General features: G+C 43.9%; 1 protein-coding gene and 1 long non-coding RNA gene across 3 annotated transcripts in view; one reads left to right on the plus strand and one right to left on the minus strand.

The window, feature by feature from the left end:
• Positions 1-68: 68 nt before the first annotated feature.
• LOC121083119 lies at positions 69-2,126 on the minus strand. The gene is made up of 2 exons (XR_005826241.1): positions 1,985-2,126; positions 69-1,199 (listed from the first exon to the last, which is right to left on the minus strand). It is a non-coding gene; the product is annotated as an uncharacterized LOC121083119 (long non-coding RNA).
• Positions 2,127-2,215: 89 nt separating this feature from the next.
• Positions 2,216-12,897, plus strand: part of CIP2A (cellular inhibitor of PP2A) — a 28,172-nt gene continuing 17,490 nt past the window's right edge. Inside the window, exons 1-10 of one of the 2 annotated variants that reach the window (XM_040583104.1) lie at positions 2,216-2,435; positions 4,510-4,657; positions 6,005-6,117; positions 7,672-7,766; positions 8,407-8,503; positions 9,522-9,644; positions 9,796-9,941; positions 10,639-10,714; positions 11,803-12,030; positions 12,511-12,670. In XM_040583104.1, coding sequence (XP_040439038.1) covers positions 2,334-2,435; positions 4,510-4,657; positions 6,005-6,117; positions 7,672-7,766; positions 8,407-8,503; positions 9,522-9,644; positions 9,796-9,941; positions 10,639-10,714; positions 11,803-12,030; positions 12,511-12,670 — 1,288 coding nt within the window. In that variant the 5' untranslated portion in view covers positions 2,216-2,333. Of the gene's footprint in view, positions 2,436-4,509; positions 4,658-6,004; positions 6,118-6,146; positions 7,422-7,671; positions 7,767-8,406; positions 8,504-9,521; positions 9,645-9,795; positions 9,942-10,638; positions 10,715-11,802; positions 12,031-12,510; positions 12,671-12,897 lie in introns of those variants that run through there. The other variant, XM_040583105.1, reaches the window with a different exon arrangement.

Raw genomic sequence — 12,897 nt, forward strand, 5'->3', positions numbered from 1 at the left:
AATCTAAATGAAAACAAAAAAGGCTGTGTTAAGTCCACACCATAAAGAATTAATCAACAACATGAAAATGGTTTGAAATACTTGAAATATTGCAGAATGCTTCTGGTAGATTACAAGAAGAATGAGAGTTCTACATGCATGTTGGTATGAACACATCTTTTTTTTTTTTTTTTTTTTTTTTTTTTTAATTAGGAACTATAGGTATGTGAATGCTTGCCACATTTCATTTGCCACTGCTGTTACCTGTGTATTATAATGTGTATGGGTTTGGGTTTTTTATAGTGTAAAAATTTGATTTAATCTTACTCCTAATTTTAAATGTTGAGCATATTCCTTTGTTCTGAAGGTGGCATTCAGCTAAGAGCCAAAGCCAGACCTGGAACATATGTCCTGATTCTCCCAGTCGCTAGTACCAACCCCCTCTCTGTGATCTTGACAAAGACATTTATATTGGTTTTGCATTTGTTTAAGACCTTTCCCAAATTATTTATGTATTTTAACGGGTAATACTAGTTAGATTTCTTTCTGTTACATTTCTTTCACACCGCTGTTTGTTAAAGGACTGTTAGATCTTTCAGTGCTTTGGACTTCATTATGAATTTAACGGTGCTTACAGTTTTTGGTGCCAGGATCAACTGGTATTTCTAGCATGAAGGAGACAAAAAAATAAAACGGTGAATAAACTCCAGCATTGCCAAAAATACTAACATATGTGTCCAAAAGTCATTAACTGAAAAGAAACTAGTTGTCTGTGAAGAACAGTATTATCAGAGAGAAATAAACCCGCCTTTGCTCTGTAGAAGGGCGCACAGCGATGTGCCCCTTTCTTTGCAGAATTCAGCAGCTGCCTGATGGTCGGTTATCACGTGTATCCAGACAGCACAGCTGCTGTGCTGAGACATCCCAGCTTGAGCAGCCCCGTCTTGAACAGCACACAACACTACAGGGTTTCTGAAAGGAGGGTCTCGGCAGTCCCCCACACGCTCGGTCAGTCACACTGATTTTCCGCCTTAGGAAAAGGCCGAGTGATGAGGAATCCCTCGTCGAGGAATCTCACGCTGCCGTGCTTTGGACTAGGATCCACAGTGCCACGGTGGCTGTAGCTCTGGATGCTGCATCTAGACCCGAAATTGCATCCAAGCCCACAGTCCGGTCTCTTCTCAGGCGTCGCCTCTGAGGCAGTCAGCAAAGCACAGAGCCTGCAAAACAACGACCCATGGAAAGCAGGAAGCAAGTGAGCAGAAATTTACATTTCAAGTTACATTACACTTCCATTTACAACATGCAGCTGTGATTTACAGGAATACTTGTCAAGGGTGAGAAGACTTTTAATTGACTTTGAATGGCCCTTGCTGTGTTGGAGCTGATGGCTGCGCTTGCTGCGTGCCGCGGTGCAGCCTTGTCAAGTCCCCGTGTGCTGCGTGCGGGTCGGCGCCGCGGAGCCCAGAGCCAGAGTGCCCCGTGTCCCCGCAGCGGGGCGCGAAGCCGAGGCGGGGGGCGCCGGGGGCGGGGCCGAGCGGCCGCACACCACTAGGGGTCGCTGTGCGCCGCCCGCCGCCGGGGCAGCCCACGGGCCAGCGGGCGGGGCGCGCGGCGCCGGCACCCAGGGCGCGGCCTCTCCCGGCACCGCCCGCGGGGCACGCGGCCCCGGCCCCCGCCGCCTCCGGGCTGCGCCCCGGGGACCCTGCGGGCGGCCCTCCTCGTGCCGCCGCCGCTCAGCCCCGCGCCCCCTCGCCCGCTCCCTTCTCTCCTGCCGCCCCTCGGCACTCGCCCCGCGACAGGGCAGGGAGCCGCCGCCAGCAGCCGCCCGGCCCCGCCGCCCCCCAGGCCTCGCCCCGAGCCCAGAGGCACGGGAAAGGCTGCCGGGGCGGCGCGGCCAACGCGGGGCTGCGCCCGCGGCTCCCGACGTGCGGCAGCTCCGGCGCCCAGGCTGCCTCCCCGAGCCGGGCGGCTGCGACACTCGGCGCGCCCCGGCCACACGCACCCCCCCGCGGGAAAAGCCGCATTCCCGGACTCTGCAGCGCCTCGGCCGCAAGGCAGTCCTGGCACCGGGGGCACCCGCCCAGACGCCCGCACTGCTGCCCACCGCCCCCCCCTTATTCCCGCGGGGGAGAAAGCGGCGCGGCCCCGGCCCCGCCCCCGCCCCCGGCCCCGCCCGCCCGGCTGCTCCCCGCTCCGCCCCCTCACGGCACGGGGCGGCGGCGGCGCCTCCCGTCAGGCCTGGCGGGCGCGCGGCGCTGCCGTCACTGGGCCCCGCCGTCAAAATGGCCGCGGCGGCGGGAGATACGAGTCGGTGCGGTGGTGCGCGTGCCTGAGCGCGTAGCTACGGCGCTATGGATGCCTTGGGCTGCATGAAGGCCTTGCTGCTGGCGGCCACGCAGTACCGAGCCGCCAAGACATCGCATAACGCGGAGCTGCTGCAGCGGAGCCTGGAGGTGAGAGTGGCCCAGGCGCTGGTGCCGCGCCCGGAGGCGGCGGGGTGCCTGTCGTTTCCCCCTCGGCCTCGGTGGCTCTCGGCGGGGCCTGGCCGCGGCTGGCTCTTTTCCGCCGTCACCGCCGCGGGCGACCGCAGCGCAGGCCCGGGAGCCGCCGGGGCCTCGGGCCGCTCTCCCCGGGGCGCGGCTCGGCGCCTGGGGGCGGAGGAGCTCTCCCGGTGGCGGCTGCCGGGGGAGCTGGGGGCCGAGGGAGGCCGCCGGGCAGGGGAGCGCAGCGGGCTGGAGCCGTGTCCCCGGGCCGTTGGCATCCCCTTTGTTATTGGGGTCTGTGGTGTCCCTGTGCGTATCCACCGGGGTGTGCAGTGTCTCGATGTGCACAGAGACCGAGCGTGTAACGAGCCCTCGGAGGGACCTTACAGGAGAAATCCACGCAGCCGTGGGTGCCCCTGGGCTCGCTGGTCACGGCTCAGAGCTGGGCCGCTACCCCAGGCCGTGGCAGAGGCCAAAGGGACCGAGCACAGCTTATGTACGCTTGGCAAGTCCTCATCGGTGCCCAAAGGTTTCAAGAGTTTCCTTTGGTCTTGTGGGTTCTGCAAACCCACCACCTGATTCTGTCCCAGTCGATTCATCTGTTCGGTTCCCTCGGTTCACAGCTCCTCCTGGGATCGTGACCTTCTCCCCGCCTGCTTTAACTCACACACTCCTTCAAGCACACCTAGTCTTTGAACAAGCAATTCCTATTCGCATATACTGACTTTTTCTAGAAGCACCTGCGTTTCTGAGTGCACCTGCGTACACAAAATCGGTCATCTATTGTTTCTCTATTCTCTCACTGATTAACTTGACTATGTTTTAAACCAGCCTTGGCTTAGGGCTGTACAAGGGACAAGGCCTGGTTCTGCCAATTACCAGCTTCAGCACTTTCCATCTCTTAATTCAAAATGCATTCTCTTTAACAAGCCACTTTTTTCTTCTTCTGTCATTCCCCCTAAATTCTGACCCACAAGGATCGCTTATTTACACAGCTTAAAAATGGAGTTTGAAGGGATGACATGGTCTTGTACCTGGAGGTTGCCAGTTTCATGCAACGCATGCTCCAAGGTGTTTGCTGCAAAGGGGTAGGAGGCCTGTCCGCTCACCTCCAGGGAGAGCCTTGGGGTGGGATGCTTGCTATGCTGAGAGACTGCCACAGTGACTGAATTCCTCAAGCTGCGAGGTACCTCTCTCAAATAGAGATTTGGTTTTTTAAATGGTAAAACATGACTGTAAGAGTTAGCATTCGGTTTAGCCGCCTTCTCTGTATCCGTTGTAAAGAGGTGTTCCTGGAATACGCAAACCCAACATTGTGTCACTCTATCATGCGAGTATAACTCGTGTGTACCTGTATAGACTTGCAGGTGTGTCACTTTCAGCACCGTCTTATATAGGCTTCTCTGAATTCACGTTCCATTTATTCATCTGAAGCACAGAGTGCTCCCCGAGCAGCACTACCTGTTACCGCTTACCTGTCCTGCCACTGCAGGTTCCTCTGGGTTCCTGTCCATGTCTTTAGAAAGCAGGCTGAGCTGAAGGCTGGTTATTAAATGTTTGTGTTGAGCTATCTGTTTTGTTGTTCTTCCAAAATAAATAAACCCTATCCTTTATCTGTGCTTAAAAGGTATGTCAGAAGAGTAACCTGATATCAGTTCTGTTCAGTGTGTGAAGAAATACAAAGTGTTGCGCTGCTACAGCTATAAAGTTTAAAAGAATGCTGTTACTATGATTTGCTGTCAGCAAGCAAATAGAAGAAGCCCCAATATGTTATAAACAATCACAGTGTAAACTTGGTACTTTCCAAGAGTAAACGGAACACATCCACAGGAATAAATACCAGAGGTTGTTTGTTGTTTGGTTTTTTTTAAAAAAAAAACAGTTCAGTGAATGTGATTGCAAATGTGTTGTTAGAGTGGCACTTACATTCTCAGTTTTTCACATACAGAGAAATCTATCTAATACAACTCTGTGCTTTGGCTTCTGTGTTAAATACTTTGTTGCAGTTGAGTAATTAAGGCTGTTTCTCTCCTTTCATCTCCAGGTTATCTCTGGACTGAAACTTACACGATTACTTGCTTCAAACCAGATTCTACCAAGTGAATGTCTCAGTTGCCTAGTAGAACTCCTTGAGGACCCTAATACAAACCCATCTCTGACCTTGTCTGTGGTTACTTTGCTATCACAGCTAGGTAAGGTTTGCATCTGAACCTTTATCTTTGGTCTGGGAAAGGGAAGGGAAGACAGGTGCTGATTCTGTGCCATGGGTGATGAACTTCAAAAAAGTGTGAGGTGTGAAAGATGAAGCGTTTTTCATTATAGCAGCATGGTTGGCTGAGCCTCCTGATTGTATGTACAAGGCCAGATGAGATGTTAAATCACCATGAAAAGCATATTTGTAGTCATCGCTGTAAAATGACAATGATTGTGTTTGTCCGAATTTGTTTCCTCACTGGGTAATGTGAGGAATTATTTTCTAGTTCTTGATTTTTGGAGCTTGAAAAGACTACTGTTTTTTAATAATGAAACCTGCCTAGGGGATGCAAAAATAAGGAGAAGCCGTGTTATGTCAACAACTGTCATCACCTCAGTTTACCTCTCTCGTTGGGAGTGTTTGCTGGATATCAGTTTGGGCTTTCCAATGGGCTGGGCCTGTGTGCACCAAGTTTCCAAATAGCTGCAATTACAAAATGGATTCTTCTGCCTCTTACTTGTTCCGTGAGATGTGCTTTTTTTTATTCCCCCTGCCCTGCCTTGATTTTACAGAACTGGGACTTCATGTTCTAGGGAACTCTGTGCTAACTACAACCTGCGTATGTAGTTACATATAAAGGGAAAAATTATCCCTTCACTGCTTAATTTCTCATCATGTATGAGACTTGAGACCTTTATGATGACCCTTGGTTTATCTTCTCTGATTCTTGAAGTTTTTTAGCCTCTTTAATCTTCCTTTTAGGTTTTTGAAACAGTTGCTGTAAAATTGTATTTGATACTGAAGTTCTTAATTATCTTTTCCAACCTGTTGGGCCTGGAAAACTTGAGGAATTAGTTTTCCAACAGTTCCAACTGATTTGTTGCTTTATCTGTCACCCTTGTTTGCTACATCTTTTCCAGGACTGCCTAAGCAGAACTGGTTGTTGTTTTTTTTTTTATTTAACCATTGCTAGATAACCCTATCAGGGTATCAGTTTTAGTGTACTTGCCCACTATAGCGTGAAGCAAGAAACTGAGATCATTTGGTTTAAAGCCTTTTAAATGCAGGTTTCAAGATCTCAACAGAACTAAAACTTTATAGGTAGGAGGTAGGCCATTCCTTCACTGTCCAAGCATCTTCAGGGAAAAGTATTAGTGTTTCAATTAACTGTAAGTTTAAAAGTAAGGTAGACATGCAAGTGCGTGGGAGCTGTGATTTATTAGTAGTTAATGGTGAAATACACATGAAAAACTGGTCAAAGACTTAGGCTGCTGATTAGATAGGTAGCTAATACAATTGCTTTTGCTATTAGATATGACTTTTGTTAATAATTCTTGAATTCTAGCTTTAGACAATGAAACTAGAGAAGCTCTTCAGGATACCTACAACCTGACCAGTGTGCTGGCAGGAGTGGTTCGTCGAAGTTCTGCTAATCTTAGCGACCCAGTCTTATTACAGGTAACAGGAACTATTGCTTGGTAATATTTGGCTACTGTTACGTAGTATACATTGTACTGTATGCATCTAATAACTCTTTAAAAGCTCTATCTGAAATAATGTGTTGAGGCAAAGATGATCTTAGCTGTGTAATTTATTTGGTGTATGAGGCTAGTACGACAGGATTTTAGCACTGCATAGAGTTCTTTGTATTCTCTCATTATTCTTGCTTGTGCTTCTCAACTCGAAAGAGGAAAGGAAGAAAAAAAAAAAAAAAAACACCCAAAATGACAACGGAACAAAAAATCCCCAGTTTTTGAAATTATTTCAAGAAATCACTCTTGAGAGCTTGTAAGATTATTTTCCAGTTGAGGTATTTACTAACATTAGGAGAAATAACTAACAGAAACCTGGAGGTTGTTTTGTCTAATCAATACTTTGGCAGGTAATTGGGAAGGAGTGAAAGGAAAGCTGGCTGGCAGGATTCATGGAAGGTTTGCAGGGCACGTATGCCTCCTTCCTGCTGGTCAATGCTATCTGGCAGTAAATGCAAGGGGGCTGTGCTAATGGAAGCTTATTTCTAGAAGCCAAGGGCAGACATCACTGATTATTTTTTTCAAAAACTTTAAGTACGCACATGACATCTCCTAGTCTGACTTAACCAATTTTAACCTGTCCTTTCTGTGTGCTTAACAGGAAAAAAATTGTTTACTTTTTAAAATGTGCGCAGGTTTTCTCGTGTGTGGTTCCAATCTTTCAGTAAGTACTCACTGCTACCTGTGGTCACATCTCTTCTGGAGAGGGGAAGCAGAAAATGAATTTGCTGTAGTTCTGTTGCCCTTCTTCTGTGGAAGATGAGTTAAGCCTCCAGTTAAGAACGCTTTTCTCATGGGTTGCGTATTTCTCAAAGCACTAGGCGTACCAGAAGACTTGGGGATCCAAATGACTTATCAGTCAGTGGGAAAGATTTTTCAGTTGCCAAACAGATCCAATTGTAAGACCTTTAAGCTCTTACATCAGATATTTACATGGTGAGATTTTGTTTCAGCAGCTATTCTGTGCTGTGATTTTTGTCTTGTTTCAGTAGATTAACTCACTTATGTGCTGAAAGAATGCTGTATAAAGGACTTTAGTACCGTTAGGTCTGTTGGCAGTCTTCACAGCAAATCCATTTTCCTATAGACATACTTTCTGCAAGAGGCTGCAAAGTGCTTTTTGGATTTTGGTGTGACTTTAGGTCATTCAATAGGACAAAGTCCCTTTCTCACTGATAGAATGGAGGACTTGCTGATGAGGCGAACTGGAGAATTGGATGGGCTAAAAAGGTAACTCCCCTGTCAAAATAAAACCTTATTAATATTTTGGGGCTTTTAAGTAGTGCATCAGTGTGGTAGGACGTTACTCAGTATGCTTGCAGCAGCTCATGCAATTGTTACGTTAACACTACAGAGTCTGAAAATTAATTTGGTTGTGATGCCTTGTTTGTCTTTTCAGTTTAAGCTTTTGTAACTTGTCAGGTTCTTCAGTGAGCTGCTATAGGAAAGACATGTGAACAGCTTTTTTTTATTTCCTCAGAGTATTCAGTTGCTGCAGAGGCTAACCTACAATGTTCCAATCTTTTGTGCTGGTGCCAACATTGATGAATTAATTTCATTTCTAATGCATCATGTGTAAGTGTGTACTCAGTTGTCTTTTGTGGGAAATACCTAGCTAAGTTTCTGAACTTTCTGAAGGTCATTACCATACTGCACTAACCTGGTCTCCAAGGTGAACTGTGGCATTTTTTCTCTGACGCTAACAGAATTTTTTCTTGAAAAACCATGTTGTTACAGATTGTCAAATGCAGTGATTGTGGGACTTTGGGTGATTGAATATTAATTGGCCTCTTAGCCCACACACCTGGGAGCGGGGAGCTAACAAAGAGAAAAGCCAGGAGAAAATTCATGCCTGTCATTAGGAGCAGATTTGTATTAATATAAATTTTCTGCACATGTCCTAGTAAGAGGTCAGTGACTACTAAAAGCACCTGCAATAACTGACCTTTGATAGCAGTGATTTCTGATACTGGGGTTTTTTCAGATGTGCTCTGTTTAAAAACTGCTACACTGTCAGCATTGCAATTTGAATTTTGCTTTGCTTGGAGGAATGGTATCTAACTGGAGGGGAAAAAAAAACAAACCGTGAACAAAAAAAAAGTCCCCCAGCCACTGCACCTCCCACCCCCTACAATTTCTTGTAATTAAATTCTGGATGTTTTAACAAAAACATGAAACATGTTTATTTAAACTTCTGGACTTTCTTTTTTTTAAGTCAGTCCATTGAAGATGAGTTAAGGATACCGTGTTTAGGACTACTGGCAAATCTCTGTCGTCACAACTTGTCTGTTCAAACTCAGATAAAATCTTTGGTAAGATTTTGGGTTGTGGCATGACTCTGGCTTAAGGGCAAAAGACTTGACTCTGGGGAATTTTACCTTAGTATTTCTTACGCACTTTTTTTGTGGCAATAATAACCCTGACCTGCTTGTTCTGCAGAGTTGGCGGTTGTTTCTCTCATGTTGGGGAAAGTATCTGGTAGAACAGGAAGTTTCTTTCCTTCTCTTCATTGCTGTGTTGCACTAGATTGTTATGCGTTCAGTTTCTGCAACTGTTCTCTGCAAATGAAAGGTGAATTTAAAATTGGTGCATTCTTCCTTAGAAAAACTGCATGTTGCTAACATATAACATATGTTAACATAAAAAGCATTTGTATGTTAACATATAAATCTGTAATTGGATTTTTGGTAAGCTGCATTAGCTTTGGCCAAGAAAGTGATTTGCCTTTTAAAAGACAAATCAGTAAAATATCACTGATCTTGATGTTGGAGCAGGGTCTTTGAATCCTCAAATAGACACCCATGTGTGACCTGCTCAGTTCCTGTTTCTTCATAAATCAGTGCAAGCATAACTTGCTTCTTAAACTCAGAAATACAAACTCATATACATGGCAGTGCATGTTGTACTGTTTACGTTGGAAGAGAGGTGGGGCAGGGGGGGCAGGAGGAACTACTGTCAGATCTGATCACTGAGCAGAGAAAGGATGGGGGTAAATTTTCAGTGGTTATTTTCTATTAGAGACTTCAGCAAAATAACTCACCTGTCTTTAAAATAATGATGGAATTTCTTCCTTGGGTTTGGGGTGGTTTTTTTGTTTTTCGTTTTTCCTTACACAAATTCAACAGAGAATTTAGTTCATTGACATTAACACCGCTATTGTGCAGTAGCACACTAAAAAAGATTTCCTAGAGAACTTTTATCATTCTAACATATTTCTTGTATTGTTATTCATGACTTGTATGGCTTACCAATATGTACAATCTGTAATTTTGGTGGTTTTATAGAACAGAACAAAATTTATAATGCCCATGTTTCTCCTTTTTGCTTTAGAATAATGTGAAGAGTTTCTGTCGTACCTTAGTAAGTTTCCTGGCCCATAGTAATTTGACTATGGTTGTGTTTGCACTTTCAGTATTATCAAGCCTTACTTTAAATGAAGAAGTAGGAGAAAAAGTAAGTAATACTTTGAAGCTTGTTCTCTTCTTAAGTTGTAGATAAAACTAGTAGTCACACCAGCCAAATAAAATTTTAATTCCAGTCAGTTTTAATAAGAGACTCAGCAAAGTAAGTATATGCCCATCTATAACTTTCTTCTTCCTTCCAGCTCTTTCACGCTCGAAATATCCATCAGACGTTTCAGCTAATATTCAATATTGTTGTAAATGGAGATGGAACTCTCACAAGAAAATACTCTGTTGATCTACTCATGGATCTTCTGAAGAACCCCAAGGTTGCAGATTATTTAACCCGGTATGACTTCACTTCCTGAAAGTAGAGGATATTTTTCCTAAGCTCCTTTTCCATTTCTTTGCTGTATCCTGTTTGCATTCTGATCCGAACATTGAAAAAAAATTTCCTAGATGCTTTTTGAATGTTACTAGTTGATTATAACTGCTGTACCTGAAACTAAAGAATTCCTGTGTTGCTAGTTTCACACAGAAGTGTGAATCAAAATCTGTTTTTTCTTTGTGACTTAAGGAATATTTATTAGTATGTTCAGTAGTTCTTTGTCTGGACAGTATCAGTAGTCAGACAACCTGATGAGTAGCGAGCTTGCCTTTTACAGGCCTGTATTATCTTGAAGTGGAGTAATATGGTTGAAGTTGGAATAGATTTACTGGAGGGTGTTACAGAGTAGTTCTGTGGTAGACCTTGACTAGTGGTTCTGCAAATTCAGCTCCCAGAATTTAGTTGCTGAACTTCAATCTAAATCTAGCAGTAAAAATGAGCTGGAAAATCTTGGCTTATTTTAAGGAATTTACTTTCATTCTTAAAATATTATTTTATAAAGCTTAGTCTATTATAAGTAGAAATTACATCATCAAAGCTATTGCTGTACTTGAAGTGTTTGAGGGTAAGGAGAGTAGGGCACTCATATTTGTCACTTGCTATAAATGTCTGAGTGTAGTAAAATTTCTGTTTCTTTTCTCCTCTACGTATTCTGTAGATATGAGCACTTTACCTCATGCCTTGGTCAAGTATTAGATCTTCTCCATGGAAGGGATCCTGATTCATCATCTAAGGTATTTATAATTTTTCAGTTTAAGCCTAAGAGGGAACAACTACTAGTCTAGTTCCCCTTCTGTACTCATAAGTAGGTTCCTTCTGTACGAGGGCTGCTAATGAAACACACTGATTTCAGCACTCTTAAATGTCCTATGGTATTCACCAAGGTTATATTCTAGTTACTCAGAACGCTGTCAGGTTAGATCTGTAATGGTTAGGTTTTTTTGCCAGACTATGTGTGTCTGCTTTCAGGCAACAGGCATAAAGTCAAAAAGCCAACATAAATACCTTTTGTGCTTTGGCTAATAAGAAATGTTTGGATCCATCAGAAACTCTGTGCATACCACGCTTTACTGGCTAAAACCTAATCTGAATTAATACTAATCAGACTTTGAACTGATGATCAGGGAACCACAGTGCTAATTTCAAAGACTTAGGAATAAGTTCTCTCATAGCAGTTGAAGAAATTGATGCCACGTTTCGTTAAGCAGTTAACTGTTGTGTTCAACTTTGTACCACCTGATGTAATTGAACCATGGGTTATGTGTCGCTTAAGGCTAAAATGTGAAATTTTGTGAAAATATTGGGGCTAAATACATCTTTGAAATAAATCTTAGGTTTTTCTTATGAATGTTCTTCACATCATAGTAAATAATAAATGCTAATGTTTCTGTGTGTGTGATTTTGTTGTTGGTTTTATTTGGAAAGACATATTGACAAGGAGCTTGCCAGGGTGCTGCTTTCTTGGCTCTGAGTATGCACTTGTGCATCTGTTCGTGTCAGAATATTTTTCCCTTCGGTAGCTTCCTTCGTTCTGGGTGTATATGCATTTCTACTGCTTATTAGATTGCTAGCCAGTAGTCATGCTGTTTAAAAAAGAAGGGAAAGCAATACACTAAATACTGTCACAATCCTTAACTAGTCTAATGAACCCTGTTTCTGCTGCTGACTTGGCTTTAAAGAAAGCTGTTCTTCAGAAAACTTTAAAGTGCTAAAAGGAGTTGCATGGAACTTGCCTATCTCTTTAGGCTTGCGCTATGGGAGTTGCAATTTCTGTATAAGTACTTGATCTAAAAGCATTTGAACTCTCATTTGCTTCACACAGATCTTAGAGCTGCTGCTTGCCTTCTGTTCCGTGACAGAACTGCGTCATACCCTGCGGCAGGCAATACTGGAACCATCTGGCTTGCCAGTGTCTGGAAGTACCAGATCTCTGACTCACTCAAAGACTTTTGAACCATCTGTTGCACTGGTCCACTTGTCCAACCAACCATTGGAAGGCTCTGAAGACTGTGCAGTTCTAGCATTGCAACTATTCAAAGAGATTTTTGAGGTACCAAGACTGATAATTGAGTTTAAAGAGCTTCTTAGCAGCTATATTTTAATTGACTTTTAAACAACTATTAGCATATTACTCAAAAAATAGCATGTAAAAATATGCCTGAAACAGAGTTCTTCCTGTTCCAGAATTCCATGCTTTGTAAAACAACTTTTCTTTTAAAGACAGGCTGTATTTTTGAAATATGTCTGTATTCAAAGTTAAGTGGAAGAAAGGACAGCTCATGAAGTCATGAGGTAGACACTAAAGCTGTCAAAGAATTGTTTTCTAGGACTTGCAGAAGTGAGGAAGTTCTGTTTTGTGCTCTTTGTTAAGCTTCCCCCTCCAGTGTGAATGCTGATCAGCGGTCTTAAACCTGAAATGGCAAGAGGCTGGGAAAGCTAGAAGACAGGCTGGTGGAGGAAGGGGTAGAGTGTCCTTGGCTTCCTTCTGTAGTTTTAAATATTGACATAAAGTAAAATGCCTTTATTACAGGATGCTATTGACAGTGGAAACGGCACCTCAGCCAAACACTTTGTGGATCTTCTGCTGCCTGTTCTTCTTGATCATCTTCAGAGGACAGAACAAATTGTGGATGAACTATTAGTGAAGAAAAAGTGTGAAAGAATGGTCAGGGCTATTAATGTCCTAACAAATATCCTTTCTGTGTGCCTATTGGCAGTTAATTTATTATTCCTCCACCATGATCTCCTCTAAGGTGTTAGAAGAAATGTCTGTCTTGGGTCACTTTAATAGCTTTTAATGACAACAACTGCCCGAATATTACCTAGGACTGTCATCCCAAAGGACCTTAAGTAGCTTTCTAATTGCTGTGAAATTATTTTATAGTACTGTGGTGCAGGACAAAATGTGATGGCTATT

Source organism: Falco naumanni, chromosome 2, assembly GCF_017639655.2.
Source record: "Falco naumanni isolate bFalNau1 chromosome 2, bFalNau1.pat, whole genome shotgun sequence".
NCBI lineage: Eukaryota > Metazoa > Chordata > Aves > Falconiformes > Falconidae > Falco > Falco naumanni.